Source organism: Apium graveolens, chromosome 5 (assembly GCF_009905375.1).
Source record: "Apium graveolens cultivar Ventura chromosome 5, ASM990537v1, whole genome shotgun sequence".
Classification (NCBI taxonomy): Eukaryota; Viridiplantae; Streptophyta; class Magnoliopsida; order Apiales; family Apiaceae; genus Apium; species Apium graveolens.
The window spans coordinates 299,018,516-299,045,404 of NC_133651.1; the positions used below are offsets into that span (position 1 = coordinate 299,018,516).

The 26,889-nt window shown below is 37.4% G+C and overlaps 2 protein-coding genes and 1 long non-coding RNA gene across 7 annotated transcripts; 2 read left to right on the forward strand and 1 right to left on the reverse strand.

Moving 5' to 3' along the window:
- Positions 1–10,610: 10,610 nt before the first annotated feature.
- Positions 10,611–17,116, forward strand: LOC141659227 (ceramide kinase). Of its 4 annotated transcripts, none has more exons than XM_074466017.1 (13): positions 10,611–10,951; positions 11,857–12,018; positions 12,127–12,294; positions 12,412–12,504; positions 13,209–13,301; positions 13,539–13,722; positions 13,806–13,832; positions 13,966–14,050; positions 15,440–15,589; positions 15,737–15,838; positions 16,071–16,418; positions 16,565–16,631; positions 16,718–17,116. In XM_074466017.1, the coding sequence occupies exons 1-13, from the start codon at positions 10,823–10,825 to the stop codon at positions 16,853–16,855; spliced, it is 1,746 nt and encodes a 581-aa protein (XP_074322118.1). In that variant the 5' UTR covers positions 10,611–10,822; the 3' UTR covers positions 16,856–17,116. The 4 variants fall into 4 exon arrangements, with proteins under 4 accessions (XP_074322118.1, XP_074322119.1, XP_074322117.1 ...); XM_074466018.1 differs by having other exon boundaries at positions 11,890–12,018; positions 13,960–14,050; XM_074466016.1 differs by having other exon boundaries at positions 10,612–10,951; positions 13,963–14,050.
- Positions 17,117–17,386: 270 nt separating this feature from the next.
- LOC141661096 (F-box protein At5g07610-like) lies at positions 17,387–18,622 on the reverse strand. Its single transcript, XM_074468077.1, has one exon. It carries the CDS (start codon positions 18,620–18,622, stop codon positions 17,387–17,389), a length of 1,236 nt encoding a protein of 411 aa, XP_074324178.1.
- Positions 18,623–21,421: 2,799 nt separating this feature from the next.
- On the forward strand, positions 21,422–23,078 carry LOC141661947 (uncharacterized). 2 transcript variants are annotated; one of them, XR_012550176.1, is made up of 4 exons: positions 21,422–21,551; positions 21,904–22,102; positions 22,227–22,698; positions 22,780–23,078. It is a non-coding gene; the product is annotated as an uncharacterized LOC141661947 (long non-coding RNA). The 2 variants fall into 2 exon arrangements; XR_012550175.1 differs by having other exon boundaries at positions 22,227–23,078.
- Positions 23,079–26,889: the final 3,811 nt, after the last annotated feature.

Consider the following 26,889-nt stretch of genomic DNA (forward strand, 5'->3'; position numbering starts at 1 on the left):
TTGAATTTGAGATGCATGCAACGCCTGATTGAAAAGTTCAGAAAAGTTAGGCTGGAATGTGTACCGCGGGAGAAGAACAACAATGCGGATGCCCTGGCCAAAATGGGGTCGCAGCAGGAAGCTGTGTTACTGGGATCTATACCCCTAGAGATCCAGGAGATTCCTAATATCCCGGAGGTAGAAATGATGCAAATAATGAGGCGCCCAAGGAAATATGGATGAAACCCATTCTCGCTTATATTCACAAAGGAACCCTCCCCGAGGATAACTTCAAGGCTTGGCGACTCCGCTACCAGGCTGCAAGGTATGTGGTATACGATGGAATTCTGTATAAGAGGGGCTTCAATCAACCGCTGCTTAGATGTGTTGATGAAGAGGAAGGAAATTATATCTTAAGGGAAGTGCATGAAGGGATCTGTGGCAATCACTCGGGGGGTAGCTCGTTGGCAATGGAAGTTTTGCGCCAAGGATATTATTGGCCTACAATGAAAGAGGATATTGCAAATTTCGTCAGGGCATGCGATCACTGCCAGCGCTTTGCAAACTATTCATCTATGCCAACGACGCTCTTGACGTCTATGATAAACCCGTGGCCATTTACCATATGGGGGATAGATCTTATTGGGGAGTTTCCCAAGGCTAAAGGGGATGTCAAGTATGCGGTGGTCGCAGTTGACTACTTTACTAAGTGGGCAGAGGCTATACCATTGGCAACTATCACGGCAAAGAAAATCACAGATTTCATTTTCAACTCCATTGTTTGCAGGTTTGGTATTCCTTACAAACTTGTCTCTGACAAGGGGAAACAGTTCGACAGCAAAGAATTGTGGCAATTATGTGAGGACCTGAAAATTAAGAAGGAGTTTGTAGCAGTCTATCATCCTCAAAGTAATGGACAGACAGAGGCCGTGAATAAAATAATAAAGCACACCCCTAAGACCAAACTGGAAGAGCGCAAAGGGAATTGGCCTGAAGAACTCCCAAAAGTGATGTGGTTCTACAACACTACCCCACGATCTACTACGAGAGAAACTTCATTTATGCTGACTTACGACTACGAAGCTATGGTCCCCGTGGAAGTTGGTTCGGGGTCGCTTCGCAGAGATCGTTACACGGAGGAGGATGCAGAGGTTAATCAAAGGCTTCATTTGGATCTTTTGGAAGAAACAAGGGAGAATTCTCATCCGAGGCTTGCGGCGTATCAGCAACGTGTCGCAAGGTATTATAACAAGAAGGTAAAGGGACAACTGCTAAAGGTAGGGGATTTTGTGCTCAGGAAGGTGATGCCAAACACGAAGAATCCCCAGCATGGAGTGTTTGGAGCTAATTGGGAAGGATGAGTGTTTGGAGCTAATTGGGAAGGACCATATAAGATAAAAGTAATTTTGTGGAAATGGACTTATCACCTTGAGGATATGGAAGGGAAGTTAGTTCCGCGAGCGTGGAACGCGGAACATCTCCGAAAGTATTATCAGTAAGGCGCGACTTTGGCCCCTTACGTAACTCTTTTATTATATTCTTAGGGCTGTGCCCAGATTATGGAGTAGAATTAAATAAATTCTTCCCAACCTAGGGGGTAGTGCATGTACTACTTACCTTAGAACTAGTTGAATGATCATTTTTTCGAATAAATTCCCCACAAAGCATAGTAGCCGTGGGACTGGTGCACTTTTGACACCAGAGCGCATTATTAATGAAAACTTTGAAATTTTCCAAAAGTTATTTGCTTGTTAATTTGCTTGGCTGTATGACGCGTCCTAACCATGGGGCGCGCCCTGAGTAGTAGTTCTATACGGATGTTAATAGATGCAGTGACTGTCAAAAGGAACAACAAAACTCAAGTAAAAATGGAACTAAGACGCGTACTGTTCCAAGGACGCGCCCTTCAAGGACATCTACTTAACAGATGATGGTAAAAATGCACCAAGATTCCAAAGGCGATGCGACCTAATAGTAGGACGCGCCCTTATCTATGACAAAACAAAGTTAAAAAAATAAAATGATATGCATAAAAGTAATAAAAGAGAAATATCATAAAAAGTGCAAGCAAAAGGAGTTCGAAGATAATCATTACAAGTTGCAAGGCTTAAAGGGGCCTGCACCCTTAAGATAGTTCTGATAAAAGTTGCATGAATAAAAAGAAGACGCGTCCTAGACAGGGGGCGTGTCCTGTGGCTTGTCTTGGTTGTCAGTTGGAGGAGGCTGAACGTTAAGTGGAGAAGGCGCCGGGGACGCGTCACCTTCCTCCAAGACTAGAAAAATCCTCTTGCTCTTGATGGAATCTGCAGCTCTGATTCTAAAATCACTTACCCATTTCTGGGTGTCCTCATCAAACTTGGAGAAAGAATACTCTGGGTCATTTGCAATAAACTCAGAGCACCATTCCTCGAACTCAGCTGTGAAGCCATTTTGATAGACCAGTTTTTTCTCCTCTTTCCACCCATGCAGTCTGTCATCATTTAGAGTGTCAAGCTCCAGCTGCATGGTGGAATTTAGTGTGATAACACTCTCCATCGTTTTCTCCATAGAGGAGACATTACCTTCCAACACAGCTTTCTCCGCCTCAAGGCGCGTCTTGTCCTCCTGCAGGCGCCTAATCTCGGCGTCCTTTTCTCGGGCAAGCAAATTGATATACTTCTCTAAGGATTTGATCTTGTCTTTAGCCTGGCTCTTTGCAGTGTCAATGGTAGCAAGATGTGCCCTGAGTCTGGCAGCCATGTTGGCACTTTGTCTGGCGTGCAAATGAAGCTCAGCTGCAGCCCTCACCATGGCCTCTTCTGTTTGTTCCTCGGACCTGAACGTCCAGCCTCAGACTTCATCTTCAGTAAAGTGGCCAGCTGAGGACGCGCACAGATATCAGAGAATAAAAGATTGATCATCTGGCAGTGTCTTTTGGCATTTTGTGGGCGCGTCGTCCTTCTCCGGGATGTCCAGCACAGTAGTGTCAATTATTTTAGGTGGAGGGGAAGGAGTCACAGCAGGAGTGGGGGTCTTAACCTTTGGATCAGGCTTTGCAGGGGCCTGTTTCCTGGCTCTCAGCTTCTTGGAAGCTCCAATAGCAAATCCTTTTGGGAGAGAAGCCATATCTGCGACATGAACATGGAAAAAGGTTAGTTGAATAAGGTAGACGCGTCCTGATAGTAAGACGCGCCAAGAACATAATTTAAAGATTGTCAATGTGCAAATGTCAAATAGAATGCATATAAAGACATGTAAATGCATGATAATGTGTCAAGAAAAATGAATGCAAAGATATGAAAAATGCATCTATGTGTGTGACTATGACGCATCCTAAAGATACGACGCGTCCTACTGAAGGACATATTGACTATACTGAAGATTGTGAGGAAAACATGAGTGACATGCTAACAATGTCAGTCATAAATATTACGGGAAGACGCGCCCTGGAAATATGGCACGCCCAAAATAGAAACATATATGCAGGAAACACCTGTAAATCAGATCAAGTTTCGCGTGTAAAAGGAAAGAAAAACATACGCGTGACGCGTCAAAGAAACATGACGCGTCCCATGAATGTCGGTGAGTACTTTTAAAATGAGAAGCTAATTCTGTAGCTTTGGACGCGTCCAAAAAGTATGACGCGTCATCTCTCATATATACTTACCTTGTTCTAAGTCAAATTGCTTACTAATGTCAATCTCGACTACTTCTGCGACACTAAGGCCCCTATTTTTTTCTGAGGCCGTGAGAACAGGTTTGCCATTATGAAATTCACGGAACTTGCAGACAGAGCCAACCCGGGTAGATAATGCGCCCACCAGTTTAAGGTTGTCTTATGTGATCATGCCTTTGAGGTTGAAGTGTTTCTCTACATACTGGTGTACTTTATCTGCTCTCTTCTTTCTTTTTCCTGCTCATTCCTTTTGAACTCTCTTGTCTAAAGATGGAAAAAATGAGGACTTGTTAAAGGAAAAGGGAAATTTGGAAAAAAGAGGACGCGTCCAGAGTAAAGGACGCGTCAAGCCTATGAGGACACGTTTTACAAATCACTTACTTGGTTCTAAGTTAAAGCGAACTCGAGTTCTCTTGATGTCATAGACGTAGAAGAAAGGTTCCTTCCAATCCCTCTCGTGGCTGATCTTGCCTTCATTGAATTCCTTGTTGTTCAGCCACTTGTTGACTACAAAGACATGGTAGCCAAGGATTGATTTTCTGATGCTGTAAAAGAAGCTGAATTCCTTCATGGAGGGCGCGCCCAGTCCAAGATTGTGGTACATGATGTACAGAGCCCATGCTAGCTTGTACGAGTTTGGAGACAATTGGACCGGGGCAACGTCATACCACTTCAAAATCTTTTTCATGTATGGGTGCAAGGGCGCGCCCACGCCTAGAGAGATCAGTTTTGGTGTGAGCACCATTATAGGGATCCTTTAATTCCCAATGTTGAAAATGTGTGGCCTCATTGTACGAAGAGGGCGCGCCCAGATGCCCTCCATGTCATAGTATTTCATGTGCCACTAAATTTCCAAGTTAGTTGCAGTGGAGTCAAGGGCAACACAAGCTAGCTTGCTTTCTTTTTTCCTTCGGGCATTTTTCTCTGCCTAAGTTAGAGCACCAAGCTTTGTCCAGTCACAATCCACTTCAACATCTGAGGGTTCCCAGTGTTCGAGAGGTGGATTGGATTTTTGAGGGGACACCGGATACTTTTCAGGATCAGGAATCCTCTTTTCAAACTCACTTACGCTGAGAGGAGACGCGTCCTGAGAAGCAGCCACGTCCTGTGAGGAAGCAGCGTCCTGAGAAGCTGACGCGTCCTGAGTAGGGGACGCGTCTTCATATGAAGTAATCATGCGTAGAGGTTGTTTGTTAGTGGTGGGTACAATTTCATCATCTGTCCAATCTTCGATAGCAGCTCTAGCATTGAGAATTGGAGTTCTTTTTCGTTTGAATCCTTTCTTTTTCATTCTAGAGCTTATGGGGATGTGATCCATAGAATCGGAACTGGAATCAGACATTAAAGAAGTCTTTGATTTGAGAGATTCGAAGACGCGTCTTTCTGCTTTATGGAAGGAACTCGTCTTGTGAAATTCAGGGAAATCGAGTTTGAAAGAGATCAAGTGTGGGGAATAAATCTCAAGGCGTTTGTTGAGAACTTTAAATGGATGGAAAGGTGATGAAGAAGACGCGTCCTCCAGCTGCAAAAGAAGGAAGAAAAACTTGAGGACGCGTCCACATAAAAAAAAGAGAAGAAAGGAAGATACCGGAAACGTACGAGGACGCGTTCTAAGAATCTATCGCAGGAGACGCACTCCGATGACGCGTCCTAGTAAGGTATTGTCTCTATATGACCTTTGGTTAAAATAACGTAAACACATGTCTTAAGCAAGGATTTGGGGGAGCGCCCTGATGGGAAGACGTGTCCAATATGGTTGCAACGCAGTAGAATTTTAATCGACTATAATCGATTTGGGGGAAATTCCCTAAGAACCTAGAAACATGTAATTTGAGAATCAAAGAAGCTAAATACGGCGGTTTTACAGATATATACACATATATATACAAAAGAAAATGAAGAACAATTGAGATAAACATGAAGCATACGAACAGTCTTTTGCTTATTACGGTTGGATTACTCAACCAAATAAAGAAATAAAAGATGATTTACGTACCTCATATGATGGGGGTTGGATTAAGCTAGAAAAATAGAGCAATGGCTGGTGGAATCGTCGGATTCTTGAACTTAGCTTCTTGCAGCGACGACAATGGTGTTTTTGAAGAGAGAGAAAAGAGGAAAGTGACAATGATGTGATGTGACTAAGGTATTTATAGAAAAGTAGGTGGATGACGTGTGCACCAGCTGTCACGGAACGGGTAGTTGTGAATAAAAACCTTGGGCGCGTCTAGGTGTTAGGTAGCGTCCTAACGTACTGCAATGGGGTAATCCAAATTTTGCTTATGGTTGTGAGTAAAATTCCAATTTTTTTTTCAACTATAAATGGAATTTGGGGGGTAGTTGTTATACCCAAAAATTTGGCATTGGATTGACTCGGGTCAAATGCGGATTAAGTACAGTCAGAACCGGTATTGCATTGTAGAAGGTAAGGACACGTCCAGGCACAGAGGACGCGCCTACATTCGAGGAGATGTTTTATGATCTGGTAATAGAGAAGCTTGGGAGTGCATGATTAGGGAAGAACGCGTCCAAGTGTTGTGGACGCGTCAGCCGTGGTAAAAATACTTGGCAAATGTGGTCTTTTGGCAATGGAAGCTGGAGGACGCACCCGACCTGTTAGGACGCATCTTGTCGTCGTGACATGCTGTAAGAAACAATTGTTGAAGAAACAATGCTGGCTTTATAAAGGTGAGGACGCGCCCAGGGTCTAAGGACGCGTCCTGTGTTTGGTCAATACACTTTTAATGGTGACTTCATGATAAAGCTTGCATAGAGAGGAGCAGTGGAGGTTATTTTTACTAACGTATTTGTTGCAGGTACTCTTTGAAGAATTCCCTCCTTGAGACGGTCAAGGAGGGGGATGTCCGTGAAAAGCTTGAAGGCCTCTAGGGGTGTGCCTGATGATTGAATGCCTCCTCCTGTATTCAACGGGTGTCCTCGTTGGGGATGCATGGTTAATATTGGTGTGTGCTTTGAGAACTCCGTTCTTGTATTCAACGGGTGCCCTCGTTGGAGAACTTTGAAGTCATCCTGCACTTTGCACCCAAGAGCTTGGGATCACCTGTTGTAAAATCTGGGAAAATTATGTGAATATTATATGTTAAATAAATAAATATTGTGTGTTTTATAAATTAAAGTAATTGTTGCTATAATATGAGATGTTATAACTGTTATGTGTGTTTTTGTGCGGGCCAGAATTTTTTTTTCGATTGATTAAAAAAAAATGTTTAAATTACAATTATAAGAACTTATTTGCAATCGGGACGTGTATTATTAGCATCTTTATTGAGTTACCTGTTTTATTTGATTTTATGTGCGTTTGAATGTATTTTACGTGTTTTCGGGATTTTCTGGTAATTTAGGGATCATTTTTGTTTTTCAAAAATCAACGGACCGGGACCCCACCGGGACGAAAAACCCCACAAAATCGATGTTTTTATTTTTATAAAATTATTCGTACTTCAAATACCCTTTATTTTTATATTTTTGAATTATTCACGATTTTTGGGAATTTTGACATTAATTTTGTATTTTATCATTTTTAAAATTATTCCCCGTAATTATTATTTTGGGGCCCTAATTATTGTAATTAGGGGATAAAAACACCCTTAATTTATTTTGGGATATAATTTTTGTATAGATATAAATAGGCCATTATTTCTTTTAGTTTCTTTTAATTTCATTAAAACCAAAAATCAAGAATATAATTTTGGGGGTAAAATCTTGTCAAGAACACAAATTCAGTGATATTGGGAGTTCTAGGAATCCTCTGTTGATGCTCTTGTAACCAAAATAATCCTTATTAGGAGCCCGTTCTATTGATATCAAAATCACGAATTGAGGGTGAGTATTCTGTAAAATCGATTTTTTTAGTTTTGTTCTTGAAATCGTTCTTGAGTTGTGTTGATTTTTGATTGATTCTGATGTTACAGATAGTTTTAGATGATGTTTTCCAGTCGTTTTGATTATAAATATGTGTTGTTTGATCCCCGAAGTGTTGAAGTCGAGTTCTAAGTTTTTGTGGATTTTTCAATTTGATTTTATGGATTATAATGATGTTCTTAGTTATACTTGATGATTGGATTAGTTTGTATGTGTTCTGGGCTTCATTTTGATACCGAGAACTCAAGTTTTGGCGTTGATTTGGTTATAATCGGGTTTTCCGATTTGGTTCGCCGGGAAATGTTTGAATTTGATCGGAGTTGTTGTTTGGGTTGAAGTTGGAGGTTAATATGGTTGCAGTTGAGTTCCTGGGAAAGATTGGAATCGATTGGTATAAAAACCCATCGAGTTTGGCTATGATTCGAGGTTGTGGTGTGGTTTCTGGGCGGCGCCGGATTCCGGGAGGCTTCGCCGGATTCTGGAATCATTTCCAGTTTCCGTCGGGTGCTCTTGAATTTCCGGCCGTTTCCCCACCGCACAGGCCGCTGTTCGATCCATTGGAAGGGATGACCCAAATACCAATTAACGTTTCTGATTTTCTTTTTACTTTTTAATAAAAATCATTTTTCCTATTTTCAAAAATCAATTTATTTAATTCTAAAAATCAGTTATTAATTATTTTAAATTCCTAAAATTATTTTCTTTAATTATTTTCAAAAATACAATTTGATTTAATTATTTATAATTTATTTTAGTTAATTATTTATGAATATAATTAATTGATTAAAAATCAATTAATTTTATTTATAAATAATTAAATAAATGTAAATTATTTATAATTAATTCAAATAATTTCTAAAAATTATTTTAAGGTTTTAAAAATTATATTTTGGTATTTAAAAATCAATTAATATTATTATTAATTGATTTAAATTTATTTATTCTTATTTTATTCATAATAATTAAACCGTTCGTCCGTTTAATACGAAACGAACGCGTATAGACTCAGAAAAATATTGCGCTTCCAATAAAAATACTTTTAAGTCCTAATCTCTTTTGTATTGCAATGTCATGTGAGATATATATCAGTTTGAGTCGGTATCTGATCGGTAAATATTATTATTGAACTAATTTTCATTCTGAACGCACTGAGACGTACCTTTTTAATGATCTGACTTATGTGTTACATGAAATATGTGAGTACGTGTTATACGAATACCATGATTACGTGTTACGTGATATACATGTTATCTGTTACAGTTTTAAAATGTCATGCTAGTTATAAACGATCGGGTAGATGTTAAGACGTATAGTTACGTCGATTGAGTTTGGTCTATCAATTAAGATAGTTCTTTTGTTTATAGAATCGAGTAGCAAGGAGTGCAGTCAAGTGTTAGACGGAGATAGTAGCCAGCAGTTATAAGCAGAGTTATAGTAAGAAGTTGTCGAGCATACCAGGCAAGTACCCTAACTTCACTTATCGTTCAAGTGATGTTCATTTAGAACTATATTATGCAAGTATTCTCCCCTATTCTAAATTCAGAATAACTTATTGTTTTACATATTCAAATATAAGAACTGGTTATAAATACTTTGATAGCATATTGAATATCAATATTCCTATATTTATTGACATTCTCGTATTCTAGTAATCATTCTTCTAGAACCAATCTTTTGATTCGATAGATAGTGAATAACTATACTATCCAGATATACTCTATACAGTGAGACTTTGAATTGAGATTAGCGAATAACTAATTGTTCTAGTTATTTCGCCATCAGTTGTTGAGATAACTCCGGACCATGTGACATGGGGAGTTGAATAGATAAGGATGTCATTGATCCGACTCCTTTAATCAAAATTGTTTTGTGAATTGATTCTTGGTTAGCACAAGAGACCGAGGCACCGGTCCAGCGTGAGTTATTATACGAAAGTGTAATATCTTGCTAGGCGAGTATATGCCTTCTTCATGGATATCCAATAGGTACGGTATGGCTGCGGGATATCGATACCTATATTTACGGTATGGCTGCGGGATACCGGTGTTGTTTCATGACTGATCATCAGGAACAACATAGTGCATAATTGTGTTTTATTAAACTGTCGCTTAAACTTTAAAGTTTATATCAGCTTCTGATTTTACTCAGATATTGTTATTGTTGTTCATTTACAAACTTTATACTGCTTGCTGAGCATTTCTTTCGCTCATACTTGTTTATTATTCTAATATTTCAGCTAAGCCAGAGCAGGCTTGAGTCCCAAGTTTGACCAGAAGTCGAGTGCTTGTAAATAGTTTGGTGTGTTTTTCCAGGTAGACAGTTTGGGACGCTTGAATAGTATAAAGGTTTGTAATAAAATTTGAATAAGTTGTAAAACTAATTAGACTCATGGTTTGTAATAACAGTTGGTTTGTATTAGTGCCTATTCCATACTATAACCTGTGATCGATCCAGTTGCATGCAAGGGGTCATATTTATTATATTATTCCACTGTGATTATTTTATTATAGTTTATTGGCTAGTGACCCCCAAATCTAGACCCCGGGTTTGGAGGGCGCCACACCTGTCCTGTTATCTGGTGGGTTATCCTCATTCGGGGGACAGTGATGCGTCCGACACTTGGGGTGAATCGTGGCTGTACCTGTGTCCGTAAATCAAGGGAGATACCTGTAGCGGAGTGTTATCCTTGCGCAGGAAGATGCACTATCTGTGAAGTCCTGTGATTACGGATGAGCCTTGGGCCTTTGCGGTTGGGCCTCATAGTTGGACACTCCTAAAGTTAGTGGAAGACGGATTCTGGATGGGCTTCTACCGGGCCTAGGAAGAAGAAGTCTAAGCCCATTAGATTTCTTATTCCACAAGAAATACGTCAGCTTGATCCCTGTATAAAGGGTACATAGACATATTGAGAGGGTAAGAAGTTGAGAGTCGATAAGAGAGCCGGCATGATCAATCTCAGCCCAAAATAACCATAAACCGCGACACACTGTTTGATTTTCCGCGAAAAACCACCGTCATAGATCTTTGTTGTTGCCAGATTCCTCCGTCAAACATCTCATAATCTCAGATTTAATTTATTGAAATATCAAGCCTCAGATTTTTTCTGAAACGAATTAAGCCTCAGATTTATAAGTCCGTATAGTTTGGTCAAAAACATAAGGCGCTAAAATTTACCCAGCAGTTAAAACACAAACCATCTTCAAAACAACTCTCTGAGCAAATCGGCTAATAAATATTCAATTTGTTAAATCTCAGCCCATCTGAAAGTTGAGATTTTTAGATTTCTAAGAGCCCATTAATATTGTAATGGAGAGAGAAGAAGAAGATTCAAGAATTCTAAAATCAAAGTTTGTTCTTGATCATGTTGGTGAGGTTTCTGTTACCCTTAATTCTGATGGCCTTTCTTGGATCAAAGTTGATTCTTTTATTAAAAATGTAAGTCTTTATATATTTTTATTTGGTTGTGTTTTGTTGGTTTTTTTCAAGGTTGTCTTTAATGTTCTTGGTTTTTTTACTGTTTGTATTTATGTTCTTGTTGGTGGTGTAAATTGTGGAATTTATATGATGGGTTCTGTAAAGATTCAATTTATAGGCTCTATCTGTGATGGGGTATGAATATGATCATTGTTGCGAAAGTCGGGTTGAATTGTTGAATTTGGAATTATTTGGTGGCCAAATGGAACTAGGATTGGAGTTGAGGTTCTATTTTAAGACCAAAAAGCCGTTTTGCGTCTAGCATTGAGCTTGCTCTAACCAACTAAAGATTCTGGTTGACATTTGTAGAACTGAAAAAATAGTTGTTTTAGATTATATAGGAGTTAGAATGTTAAGCTATTAGTAATGAGTAATTTGTGGGATAAGTATGCAGCTCGGTGTTGTGTTTATGTTCTTGTTGGTAAAATTTATTTGATGGGTTCTGCAAAGATTTAATTTCTAGCCTTAATTTGTGATGGGTTTTGTATGATCATTGTTGCGAAAGTTGGGTTGAATTGTTAAATTTTGAATTATTTGGTTACAAAAAGGAACTAGTATTGGAGTTCAAAAAAAACATTTTGCTTTTAGCATTGAACTTGCTGTAACTAACTAGGATTCTGGATGACATTAACAGAACTGAAAAGAAAGTGTTTTATATTATATAGGAGTTAGAACGTTAAGCTATTAGTTATAAGCAATTTGTAGGACGAGTACGCTGTTGGGTGTTATCTTATTGATACAGTATAAATGTTTGGTACATTAAGCTGCAATCTGATAGATATACATCTAAATAGAGCTTGTTGTGGTTGATACTCTGTAGTGTCATTAACTTATCTGCCTGTATTGACTTTTGTTGTTTGCGGTAGAATGACACTGGATCATCTTGTTTGGGTAAGCAGTCTGTTCCCAAAAGGGACACTGCAATCGAATACTCTGATACATATGCAGTTGAGTTCATTGATTGGGGCTTGATTCATGAACCTGCTCTCGGAAAGGCCCCTGGTCGCCTTCTCGGCCGTGCATCTGAGGTTACTTGCTTTGTTCCTTTTCCTAATAATGTGATTACAGTCCCTCCTATTTGAATATAAGGCAACCATGCTTTTTTTGACAGATAACTTTCCTATTTTCTGCTGCAGATGTTTCGCTTCAAGGTACACTGTGTTCGGAGGTCAAAGACTCAGAGTTCCCTTTGGAAAACATCTATTTATACTTTTGGTCACAAGGATTCACAAACATGTCATTTATGGGTGGCTCGCATTAATTTCTCTCTAGACATGGAAGCAGGGCGACCTAAAAGTCTTTTAGTAAGTTGATTAATACATCTAGATTGATATGGTATGCAAGACTGGCAATTTTTTCGTAAGTATAAAATGAAATACACTGGCAGTAAAAGAATTCCAGATTAAATAATGATTGACTAGGTTTTTGTTAATCCGATGAGTGGAAAAGGAAATGGCTGTCGTACGTGGGACGAGGTGGCTCCTATATTTTGTCTCGCTCAAGTACAAACAAAGGCAAGTTTGATGATCGTATTTAGTTTTTCAATTATTTATAATGTACTTGTCTGTGCAGTGCTGCATTTTCTGTTATTCAAGTATCTTATTCCTTTTTATGGTTCTATAAGAATCTGAGTAGTATCTTCATGTATTTTAGTATTGTTGGAGTAATTAATCGTAAGGTACATATGAAAGTCAAACAATTACGGTAAGAGCTCAACTAACATCTTTCAAGAGGCAAATTAAGAAAAATTTAAGCTAGAAACTTTACTAGTGGAGCTGATTAAAGTTAATGACAAGCTGCTGAAAAAATTATATGAATAAGTCAAGATCCAGATAGCTTATAAAGTGACCTAATCATTCAGCCAGATAATTTAATTGGCTTAATCTGTTAAGAATGCATTGATGACCTTGGGTGATATAAATACGATGGCTTGGCACTTCTTGAGTTTGGTTAAATATTAAGTTGTTTACTGTGCTTATATTAAAGAAATTAGAATATAAATTTTACTCCCCCATATTAGTGGAGCCTGAACCAGTTCTCTCCCAGGCTTTGAAATGGTTAGGAAAGAGTGAAGACACTTTCTTTACCTTATTAACAGAGTCTATGAATTGGTTTTCCAAAGTTAATAATAATTCTTTACTTATCTAGATATTAATATATAGTTAATTCTAGTAACGTTGATATGCTATTAGTTTTTTACCTTCGGCTTGTTCCTCAGGTGCTTGTGACACGCAGGGCAGGACAAGCTTTTGATGCTACCTCTGGTATTTCAAATAGGGAGCTCAGCCGTTATGATGGCATAGTCGCTGTTGTACGTAACAAAAATCATACATGACTTATGTTTATCTCTCAACATGTTGCTTAGGACTCTATTCTATTTTTGTAGAAAAAATCATCTAACCATTTTCCCTAAAGTTTAACAAATAGTGTCTGTATTACTGTTTTTGACACCTAATAATTGATTACAGTGCCTCAATTCCAACAATCTATATATCAAACTGATTCAATTTTCTAATTAATTTTCTTCTCTTCTGTTTTTTGGCTCCAGGGTGGTGATGGATTTTTCAATGAAATCCTAAATGGACTTCTCTTGTCAAGACATAAAGCTCCTTATCCTCCATCCCCCAATGATTTTGGTCAGCCAGTTAATAAGAATGACAATAACCTGGTTTATTTGAAAGAAACGAGTGTGGGAACTTCAGAACCTATTAAATCGCAAACAAAAAATCTCAGTACGTAGCATTTCATGCAAATTTATTTAGTGTCCATAGTTTGTTAAATATAGCACACTTATCATGGTTATCTTAATTTTCAGGACCAGAAGATGATATATGTGATTCAGGTTGGTAAAACTCATGTAAATATTCTACCTTGTACATAACTATTCAAGTAGTGGATACAAGAGAATATGGAACACATAACACACTCTTATTGCACCATTTTTTTATTGGTGCTTATTGTTTTCACAGTAGCAGATCGAGAAGACAACTTTCATTTTCCCAATGATCGGTTTAGACTTGGACTTATTCCTGCAGGTTCAACTGATGCTATTGTGATGTGGTATTTTCTTGTGTTGCCAGTCATCCCTCTTTCATGCAAATATCCCATTCAGTACTAGCTGCAAATTTGTGATAAATAATGTTCATTTAATAGTTTGTACATGCATCCCTCCCTCTTTAATTGGAAAGAAAAACAATCATATTAAAGTTTAGACATTTTCTAACGCTAACCGGTCTAAAGTTTCTAAAAAATTTGAGTGTACACCAGTCACTTTTGTACTACATTTACATAAAAAATCACGTACTGCGATTTCTGGAAAATGTCTAAACAATGAATTAGAGAATGTAGTGTTGCACATATTCTCAAGTGAATGATAAATACGCAGGGAAAGGTTGATGCATATAAAGCCGATAGGACTACACAAGGCCTTCACTCTTGAACTCTAACCACTTGAATTAAAAATAAACCAATTGGGTCGTATAAATTTGCTTGTATGACACCAGAAGTACCCTCACCGGTCCAATAAATTTTATATATCAGTGATTCTCTCATACTAGGCAAAACTTTGTAGATGAACTCTTCAGTTGATGATTAAAACAATTGTGTAGCATCCTCTGAGTTATAGATGTGAGGATATGTACTTTCTTATTTACCATACAAAAGTTGCAATGTAAAATTGATTTCCACCTCAATCTTCAGTGCAATGTACAAAACTGGACACAAACAATTATTTTAATGGTTGATTAGTAGGCTAAATCGTAAGTCAGAGGCATATCTGTGGGCATTCAACGCTCTGATATATGACATTATGTAAGCTTGAGACCAGGTGGCACCGTGGCAGTTGCTGCTATTGCTTAATATTTATGATTTATCTTTACATTTCCGATGATTAGACTTGATGCATGGAAAATGTGAAGAAAAATTGCTTCCCATGTTTTAAGATAAGCATCAGGAAACTTTTAGTGAGTTGCATATGTCCTTCAGCTTTTTCTGGCATAATTTTTTTCGGCAGCATCCTAATACAGATATAATTTTAACTGAGACAAACTTATTATTAAATTCAATCTGCCGGCATTTTCAGATTTAAACCTGAAACACAGTCATGTTATTGAGTTCAATTCATCATTTACTGTCATATTTATTGTCATTTTAAAATGCAAGTATGCAACAACACAAATGGTCATGAAATTTTCTATCAGTTTTCTCGAGTCCTGGCATACTCGTTTATCATAAGAATACCTTTTCTTTCGCAGTCAACATTTTATTGTTTTTAAGTTTTAAACAGGGAAACTGTGGCATATGTAATGCATAGTTTGTTATGTAACTAGACAGCGGCTATTCTGATCTTAGACCTAATTGAGTTTAGTATCACAATCTTTTACTGTTTAACACCGTTAGCTGTATGGGAATATGATTTTAGCTAAGAGCACATTGACCTTCTGTTTGCAGTACTACTGGAGCTCGAGATCCAACAACATCGGCATTACATATAGTCCTTGGTAAAAGGATTAGCCTCGACATTGCTCAGATTGTGAGGTGGAAAGCTACCTTTACATCAAAGGAAGAGATTTCCGTACGTTATGCAGCTTCTTTTGCTGGGTAATTGGTTAATGGTGCTTGTACTCTGCAGAGAGGATATGAGGATATTTATTTAGGGATACATACCAGATTCATCCAAATTTTTATAATTGTCTTTTATATTGATTTTAGATCATCATCTCATCCCAATTCTTCACCTGAAATCAGATATGGATTTTACGGTGATGTCATTACAGAAAGTGAAAGATATCGGTGGATGGGCCCCAAAAGATATGATTATGCAGGGACGAAAGTGTTTCTTAGACACAGGTATGCCCATTATATGCAAGTTCTTTCTTTCTCCTTGGAGTACTCACAACTTATAGTTACATTACCTGTAATTACCTTTAAAAAGTCCTGGAGATGGCAGAAGTGATGGAGTTCTGAAGTGTTTTAACATTCTCAATCTATTACTGATTTATATTTCTTGGTTGGTGCTTGGTGTTCCTACTTTTTATTACCCTTGAAAATTCAATTTTAATGTTACATTTTTTTCATTTAGTTTATATGAAGCAGAGGTGACATTCGTGGAAGACATAAAAGATGAAAATAGCAGTGCTGGTGACAGAGCAAAATTCCTACCTAAAAAGTCGGAAAGAGTTGTTTGTCGTGTTAAATGTGATGTTTGCAATACAAAACCGGTTGAAATGTCAGAACCTCCAATCAGAGAGTCACACCTACATGATTTAAAATGGTTGAGGTCTAGGGGGAAATTTATTAGTGTTGGTGCTGCTGTAATATCTTGCCGTAATGAGAAGGCACCTGATGGTTTGGTGGCTGATGCACACCTTTCAGATGGTTTCCTTCACCTTTTATTGATCAAGGACTGCCCCAGAGCATCTTATTTGTGGTATATATGCATATCTCCGTACATTACATCCCGCTTCTGTTCAGTAGTCCCTGATATATATAGAAGTTAAAGATGAATAGGTCTGATTAAGAATATAGGATCAGGATTGTAATAATTCTTTTTTCCTTTATTTTTCATATATACAGGCATCTGACTCAGCTTGCAAGGAAGGGAGGACATCCGCTGAACTTTGAGTTTGTGGAGCACCATAAAGTATGAATTATTTTGTGACATCACCTTGTTTTTTATATCATAATTAGCATGTCTAAAGCTTGATATTTATTTCTTGCATCTACTAGACCTTGGCTTTTACATTCAAATCTATTGGCAAAGAGAGTGTGTGGAACGTGGACGGAGAGCTCTTTTCCGCCCATCAACTTTCAGCACAAGTATTTAGAGGCCTGGTCAGCCTATTTGCTGCTGGTCCTGAGGTTTAGCTTACACCCCTCAGAACATGACATTGTAAAACTTGTATTTTACACTCTTCAGGTAAATCTGTATCATTGCTATCTTTCCGTTATGGTCTTCAGTTACAGCTTCAATTTGATGAGTTGTGGTGGTAAATGTAATATAAAATTAATGTTTATCTTAAAAATTTTCCAAACTTTTAGTTTCCCCCCTAGGCCAACCCAGACCACCTACAATGTAATATTGCAAAGAAACATTGAAATCCTCTTAATGTAATATTGTTGCAGAAACCGAACTCTCCACAATTGTTCGGTACAAAATTTCTGCATTGAAGTACATTGTAATGCTCTTGCTTCAGGATACCAAATATTAAGATGCACGAAACAAAAAGGCTCGGTAGTGTTTTAATCTTGCTAAAACTGTATAGATTTATGTACTCACTGGTCAGTGGTCACTAACATTAAAATCATTGTGAAACTGTGATTACAATTAACTTTGTGGAATCACGAATAACTGACGAACTTGTTAAGCACGAACTGATGCTTACACCAATCAAAGTATTAAACGCAAGCAGTAGACTCCATGTATGGTAATGCATTGACATACTTTAAGCCGTCATCATAATAAAACTTGTGAACAACTGGATCTTCCCACAGCTTCACAACACTTCTATCGGCAAAGTTGTAACGGACAATCTTACCACAAGGTATCTCCAATACCAAGAAAGAGCCATTTTCTTCTTTTCCTCTTCTCACAAGTGACAGTATATTGAAGGTGTAACCATAGCGGTCATTCGTAATAATCTCTGTAAAAACATCTGATATCGCAGATAAATCGACTTCATACTTCAAAAACCACCCTGAGTAATCTAATGCCATCTCATACACATTGAACAAACAAGTGGAGTCAGAATACACTTCGATGAGATGCCAATGTCCCTCGGACTCTACGAGATAAGTAGCTACCTGTTCACGAAATTCCACCATTTCCTCCTCCCCATCCAATTCATCTGCGTTAACGTGCTTCATAGGCATTAGCAGTTGTTCTAAAATCTCTTCCTCAACTTTGAAGTATAATGTGTACGGCTCATCATTCCAGTAACTACTTGGACGAAACCCTTCCACCAGTGAACAGAACCTCTCCAATATAATACAGTTTTCAGATGAATAAATCTCAATCTGAAAAGGTTTACCTTCCGTTTCAGAGCGTCTAACACAAACAACTTTGTAGTAAGGCGATTTTACAGGATCAAAGGCTAAATTCATACCACTTACATATTTCAAATTTTTACGTTTAATCTGAGGAAGGATAGAAAATTGCTTAGTGGTAGGATTGTACACATAATATCTACGATTGAAGATACGTGCTCGATAGCTAGCACATAACATTAGCCCATTGCAAGACTGTAGAACAGATATGCCTGAACCTAAAGGGTCATGAACAAAATCAAGAGTTCTGAAGGGGGTTCTGCAATCATCACTCGTGTCAAGAGGAATAAACTGGTATTCGGGGTTGCTTCTGCAGGAGAAGGTGATGAAGAAGAGCGCAGAGGCTGAGGGAAGAGGGTTGCGACGACGAGCAAAGCGTGGACTAGTAATGAGAGAGAACCACTGTTTGGATACAGATTTGAACCCCATAGGTGTCTTAACGGGCACATGCAACAGAATCTCGATTAAAAGATCTTCGTTTGAAGCAACTTTGACAGCAGATGTTATTACAGGAGAAGTTTTCAGGTCAGGATCAAACGATAAAACATGAATAAGTTGTTGGGATGTTCGGTTTCTTTTGGCTCCCATGTTAAATATTTTAGTTTCAATGTTGTACCATGCTGGTGTGCATAGTGGGACCAGGCCAGCTCAATGTAAATATACACACCGGATCTGTCTCACTTCCTCCGCTGGCTAATGTTGCAGACCAATCACTGTTAATGAAGCATCATGGTAGTTCAATTTTTCTTAAAAAATAGAAATTGACTAACTGGTTAGAAAACACTAAAATTAATAAGCAATCCAATAACTTTCTGGACAATTTACTTAGTCTGACATAGAGCTCCACAATCTTACCTCACATCGTGGAAGACAGTATAAATAACAGCATTTCAGAAAAAGGAAAAACGTGTTGACTTCCTAGGCGTCGAAATAGAAGTGTTTACGCAACATTTGAGTCTTCATTCTTGCAACTACGCAGAAGCATAATGCAATTACAATTGACAGGGCACATATACATTGAGTGTGCTTGTCTTTGTGCTCCTCGGTAGTAAGCTCTAATGCACAAACCGTAGAACTTGTGCAGGCAAAATCGGAAGACTAGTTCGTTTGGTCTCTACTGTGCTGGTCGCTATTTTGTGTTGCTAAATCATGAGTTTGGTCTAGTTGGCCATCGAAGCAATCAGATCGAAGTTAAGTGATAAACGTATATAATTGCACGTGTGAAATATAATCAAGCAATAACTAGATTCATATCCCAATTGTCTGCAGAACATTATCATCTGATCTTATATGATAATCCTCGCAAGTCAAGGCATCTATGATCTAACCTGATAACATAAATAATCCTGCAGTTGCGTAAACAATTTTTTTTAGTAATTGAAATTTGTTTTCATTTCATTTGCACTTAAAAGATCCTAATGAAGATATGCTCTTTGATAATATATGAGATCTGAGTACATATAAAATACACTTGTAGTGTTTTTTTTTACTTTGGTATTGACAGAGTCTAGTCAACTTGCCAAGTCTTTAAACAATTAAGCCACTGCTCGTAAAGCCTCAAGGAATTTCATGGTTGGTTCATAATTGACTTGCTGGTTATAAAAACATATATAGGCACTTGAAAAAATTGTAATTCACCTTGTGAAAGTCAGTACTAATACTAGCATTCCAGGAATGAATGTCTTGACTTCCAAGAGGCCTTGGACAAAATGATTTGCAACTAAGTCTGCATTTTGCCATTTACATCACAGGAATCATCAACATGACTAAGATGAAAAAAATTTCTACCTTAATCTTATTCTCCTCCTTTTTGTGCTCTTTTATAGTAAGGTCCAGTGCAGGAGACATCCTTTCCCAGATGGTGGAATTAAAACTGGAGAAACCATTGTATCAGCTAACGGAGTGTTTGAACTTGGTTTCTTTAGTCCTGGTAGTTCAAACTATCGGTACTTGAGCATACGATACAAAAAAGCAAGTGAGATTATTGTATGGGTTGCAAATCGAGATAAACCTGTTACTGATGCATCAGGCATGCTAACAATAAGTAGCGAGGGAACTCTCAAAGTTCTTAATGGCACAAACACCACAATTTGGTCATCAAGCTCGTCAACATCTTTGAAAAATCCGGTTGCTCAGTTGTTAGACACAGGAAATTTTGTTATCAAAACAGAAAATGACCCTGATCCAGCACATTTTTATTGGCAAAGTTTTCATTTTCCTGACAGTACGCTCCTACCAGGCATGAAGATTGGAAAGAACTTGGCTAATGGCCTAGATTGGTCCTTCAATTCTTGGAAAAGCAATGATGATCCATCTCTTGGGAATTTTAGGGTTAAGCTCGATATCAGTGGTTACCCACAACTATTCTTATGCAATGGTTCAGCTAGATATATCCGCAATGGCCCCTGGAATGGTGAAAGATTCAGCGGTATTCCTACCCCAGGTGAAAATAATATATTTTGGGATGAGTTTCATATTAACAAGAGATGTATTATAAGTACGAGCTTATTTATAATTCTATGCTTATGAGGATAACTACAGAGCCGGATGGGCGAGTAATACGTTATACATGGACCAACCACAGTAATTCATGGGAGCCGACAATATTTGTCCAGGCAAATTGTTGTGATGTTTATGCACGCTGTGGGGCATATGGCAGCTGCAACGTTAACTCTCTTTGTAAGTGTTTAGATGATGGTTTTCAGCCCAAAAATTTCAACGTCTGGACAGAGGGGTGTGTCCCTAAGACACAATTAAATTGCAGTGATAAGGATGATTTTGTACCTCAGTCAAACATGAAATTGCCAGATACACAGAGCTCATCCTATAATTTGAGCATGAACCTTGCGGATTGTAAGAAGAAGTGTCTAGAGAACTGCTCTTGCACAGCATATGCAAATACTAACATCACAGGAGAAACAAGTGGATGCTTGCTTTAGTTCGGTGATCTGATTGATATCATAGATCAAGAACCCAGTGGACAAGATTTCTATGTAAGAGTTGTGGCCTCAGGTTCAGGTAAAAATACATAATGACCGTTAGCAAGGGCCTCATACTTACATATTACGACAAAAAAACATATGTGAAATTTACAATTATATTAGATTAACTTTCAACAGGTTAATGTCATTTTGGTTATTCAGGTTCAAGTAGTAGTGCCAGAGCAGTGCGAATTACATTGTTTGTACTTTTACCCATCATATCAATTTCAACAATGGTATTTGCTTTCTACCTGTGGCATGTATGAATCTCCGTCCTATAATACTCCTGTGAGTTAATTTAAGCTTCTTGTTAGAGATTCTAGTCTGTTAAGTAGCAATGCTTTCCAGAAAGTTATATATGCCTAGGTTTCACCTATATGTATTTGTTTCCCAATTTTACAGGAGAAATTGTAGAGAATGAGATTAATAGGAGTGAAGATTTACCTTTGTTCGACTTCTGAACTATCGAGAATGCCACCAACAACTTCTCCTACAGTAATAAGCTTGGTGAAGGTGGCTTTGGACCTGTGTACAAGGTAATGATATTACTCCAATGAAAAGTACTAGGTTTAGTTAGGATTGAACTTCTGCTATTTAATAGAATTTTCCAACTGAAAGATATGAATCAAGAGAGTTAATCATAAACAGACCGGAAAAGATGGATCTCTTGTTTATACTCTCCAAGATTTTATTCAACAACTCTGAATGTAAATTTGTATTCACTGCATATATTAGGTCATACTTCTTTTTCCGTTACTAAAGTTATCTACAAAACTACAACACAATCACAACTCAAATTTGATTGACACAGAAGAAAAAACATGACAAAATGTATCTTGTTTAAAAAGTCTCGTCTTTACAATAAAAAAATGTTGGGTATTCTGGAAGATGGAAAGGAGATAGCTGTAAAGAGGCGTTCAACGTGTTCCACACAAGGAGTAGAAGAGTTCGGAAATGAGGTATCATGCATTGCCAAGCTTCAACACCGGAATCTGGTTAGGCTTCTTGGTTGGTCCACTACTAAGGAAGGAGAAAGGATGTCTACGAATATATGCCAACAAAAGTCCAGATTACTTCATATTTGGAGGTACAGTTTCTCCATCATTCATTTGGTCCAATACCTGAAGTAACTCTATTAGTTAAATCTCCTTACATTTTTATAAAGATTTTCTAAACTAACACAATATTAATGAATTTATCAAATTTAGCAGATATTAATAAGAGGGCATCCATAGATTGGCCTAAGCGTTTTAACATAATGAACGGGATTGCCAGGGGGCTACTTTACCTTCATGAAAATTCAAGATTTCGTGTCATTCATAGAGATCTAAAAGCTAGCAACATTCTTCTCGATAATAATGTGAATCCAAAAATTTCAGACTTTGGAATGGCTAAGAAGTTTTGGAGATAGTGAAACTGAAGCAAAAACCGCAAGGGTGGTTGGAACATAGTAAGAGTTTTTATCACAATGCAGGTTCCGATGATCTTTTTCTGATTTCTTACAAGAAATCATCTCTTCTTTCAACCTACAGTGGCTACATGTCACCTGAGTACGCCATAGAAGGAGCATTTTCAGTAAAATCAGATGTTTATAGCTTCGGTGTACTGCTGATAGAGATTGTAAGTGGCAAAAAGAGCAGATTCTTTAATCATCCGGGGCACAACCTCAATCTTATGGGTCATGTAAGTACCAATCTAACACTTTTATTTAGGAACTTGATGCACATTGGTAGTTAAGAAACTTACAAGAAAATTGCAACATAGACTTGTCCAGGCATGGACACGTTACAAAGAAGATAGACTTTCCGAATTAATTGATAAATCAATCGTGGAGTCGAGTGACAAATATGAAGCGGATTCTCTCAACAGAATGTTCTTTATGTCTTCATCAAACCAAACTGTTACAGTTGTTGCACCTCGATAGTGTACTCCTAATCATTCATTGCCACCGATATTTCAATGATGAAATCAAACAAGAACTAGCTATGAGTTTGCATTAGAGTTAAATATCAACTATGTCACTTAGTTCAAATGTATCAATTGAGTCAAAACTGCCTCAAATCAGTCGCTCATTTAAAAATTTATATCAAAAATATCACTTTAGTCGAAATTCTTAAAAATATTATATATTGAGTTTCCCACATTTTTGTGAATGATATTACATCCAAATAAAAGATTATGAGTTCCACTATTTTAGATAATATTGTTAGATTTTTAAAATTTTATCAACTATTTATTTTTAATTTTTTGATTGTATTATTTGATTTAAATAAAAATAAATAATAAATAAATTTAAAAAAATTTAAAAATATTATCTAAAATAGTAGAACTCGTAACTTTTCATTTGGATGTAATATCATTCATAAAAAAATGTGTCAAACTCAATATATAATATTTTTAAGAATTTCGACTAACGATAAACTGATATTTTTAATATAAATTTTTAAATGGGTGACTCATTTTAGTCAGTTTTGTAACTAGTAACTCACTTGATATATTTGGACTTGATATTTGACCCATTTCCTAAGGATATCTTCTTGTTTTTTTCCCGTGACTGTTGAGGTCGTGAAATATGTTGATGTTAGGTCCGAAGAGCTACCTTTAAGTAGCTTTGAGTTTGCATTTCTCCAAGGATGTAAGGATTAATGGCGTGTTTGAGTTTAACTATTAAAAAATAATTCTGAATTTGCAACCCAACCATACCGGAATGCAATTAAGATCAACCTTAAAAACGAATAACAAATAAATTTATTTATTTTTTAAAATTAAATTTAGTTACTTTTACTTGCGAACACCATATTAAAAATTATTTAAAAAAATAAATAAATCTCAAGTTATTAAGATTTGGCAAAAGCGTATATCTAATCCTGTTATTAAAATAATTTTAATTTTGTTATATGTTAGAATTATTTGTTTTTAATATCTTGATTATTTATTAAATAAAATAAAATTTTAAAAAAAGATCAAATTCTAATCAGGCCCACATATTGGATTTTATAAAAAAAATATGATCTGAGATCCAAACTCAAATTTAGAACAAAAATCGAATCAGATATAGGTTTGATTTTTTGAATATGTTCGTATTTTCAATTTTTTTGTGCGGGATTGATAATCAAGATAATTTTGTCAACCATGTCACGTGTATTTATATTTTCGGATTCTTTATTTATGATCTCAAGATAATCCAGTTCACGATGTCAGATCGGAAATAATTGACAGATCTGCAAGAATATTACTCCCTCCGTTCTTTTTTAGTTGTGATATTTGACTTTTATGAAGTTAAATTGAATAAAATTTGATAAAAATATTAATATTTTATAATTGAATAAAATAAAGAAATTATAATATTATAAAATATATTTAATATATAACTTTCAGTTTTTTAAAGTGATATAAATTAATTAATCTTTAATCAAAATATTGTCAGTATTTAATGATAAAAAAAGAAGTTGTGACAATAAAAAGTAGGATGGCAGCTCAAAAGTGAGGATGTAATACAATGTTACTGTGAATTGAAAAAAAGGAGAGGTAAGAATCAAATTGTAATTATGAATCGAAAACTCAACCCTGATTATTTTATGCTATATATACAGGATGCTTATCTGTTATATTAGATCTTGCCACGCAACCTGTAATATTTGTGCTGATTTTATCTCTGGGAGAGCTTCTTTGTTTCTCTTCGGGGGTGCTTCTTCGATCCAGCCCAAGAATACTACGGTTTCAGTTCTCTGGTAATGTCTGATAACATAGTTTGGTCATTGAGTTAATGCACGAAGCGCTATAAGATTATTAGTATTTTGTACTACAACAAACTAATCTAATACATGATTTTCTTAACTTGCAGGCCGTATATTGAATGATATGAGTAACTTTGAATTTGATGTTTTAGAGTACTATCTGATCAAGAACTGCGAAAACTCAAACATGCAGAAAAAAGAATTGAGACTTGTATGCAAAGCATGGAAAAACGTTATCTCAGGAAACAGTTTTGCGTTTGACAAACTTGTTTCACAATTTTGCCAGGATAAAAGCTGATTTCATAGTTCAACGTTGGTGCTCTAAACGCTACAAAGCTTATCGAATGGAAATCAATTGAAAAACAACTCTACAAACTACATGACCTTGAACTAAGCTGCAACAGATTATTTAGGTTAAGTTGTAATGGCATGCTCTTGACAAGTTCCAGGCTACTAAATTGGGGACTTCGGAAACGCTACAAGAAAATTGTGCTACAAGTTGTGAATTTTTTGACCAGCTCTTGCTTGACACTCCCCGAGTGTCCTTCAGGTTGCCCACATAAAAACTGTGGAATGGCCCTTGGATTCGATCCTTGCAAAAAATTATATAAAGTGGTGCACATGTATTCTGATGGTTTTTGTTGACGGAGGAATTTGGTATCAACAAAGTTTGAGTTTCGTAGCCGGAAATAAGATCTGTGATGACGGTTCTTTGTCGGAAACGTGAACAGTAGTCGGTGGATCCGATGAACAGTATTCGTCGGAAAAGATGAACAGTGTTTGGTGGTGTTGATTATTGGGGGCTGAGATTGCTTAGGGTTAGTGGTGGCTCCTTTGCGCTCTCGCTTCTGATCCCTTACAATGTGCCTACGTACCCCTATTTATAGGGGATCAAGCCCACGTAGTTCTTAGGGAACAAGAAACCTAATGGACTTAGATTTCTTATCCCGAGGCCCAGTAGGAAACCCACTGGAAATCGTCTTCTACTAGCTTTAGGAATGTCCGCCGATGAGGCCCAACCACAAAGGCCCAAGGCACGTCCGCGGTTTCGAGACTTCACGGATGAGGCATCTCCCTGGCTAAGGATAACCCTCCGCTACCAGCTGTTTCTCTAGTCCGTGGACGCAGGTATAGTCACGGTTCACCCCAAATGTTGGACGCATCCTTGTCCCCCGATAAGGAGCCCCTACCAGATTACAGGACAAGTGATCCCAAGCTTTTGGGTGCAAAGTGCAGGATACTCCAAAGTCTCCCAACGAGGACACCCGTTGACTACAGAAACAGAGCTCCCAAAGCACACACCAGATTTCACCCCACATCCCCAATGAGGATACCTATTGACTACAGGAAGGAGTTCTTCAATAGAGTACCTGCATCAAATAGGTTAGTAATAACATTCTCCATCTTCCTTGAGTCTTCCAGAGAATCCATCCAAGCAGCATATAAAAGTTGCATTTATATTTCAAGTAGAAGTTAAGGGCGCGCCCTGACATTTCTGTATGTTGGCGCCGCCCTGTGTCATCAGCCTTTGGTCTCTTCCTATATCATTCTACATCATAGGGCGCGCCCTAAATTATGCATCGTTAGGGCTCGCTCCAATTCTGTCCAAGCCAACGGGCGAGTCTGTCAAAGCAATCATGTCCAAGCAATCCGTCCAAGGAGCCTTCCTTGCCCAAGGCGCGCCCTAAGGCTCACTACAGTACAGGTTTCAATTAAGAAATTTCTCTCCCCCTTCTCGATAACTGGGCGCGCCTCCTCCACCTGTTTTGAGGGCGCGCCTTTAATACATGATAATCACAACCGTTAATCAGCTACTTAGTCAACGGGGCGCAATCTTTGGGCGCGCCTTCTATTTATGGAAAGTCAATCTCATCTTTTTCCTAGATTTCAGGCGCTTCTCCTTTGATTCTGCTCATTTTATTAATCTTAATCTGAATATTGTTTATACCAATTTTTGGGCATAACAACTACCCCCAAATTCCATATGCCATTGAAAATGAGATTGGAATTTTTCTTCACCTTTATTAAAATCTGTATAAACAAATCTTCCAATACTTTTTACAGGACGCGCCCTGAATAGGGAGTGTCTCCCAATTTTTCCTTTAAAGTTTCAATGATTTCATTGTAATCAAATAAG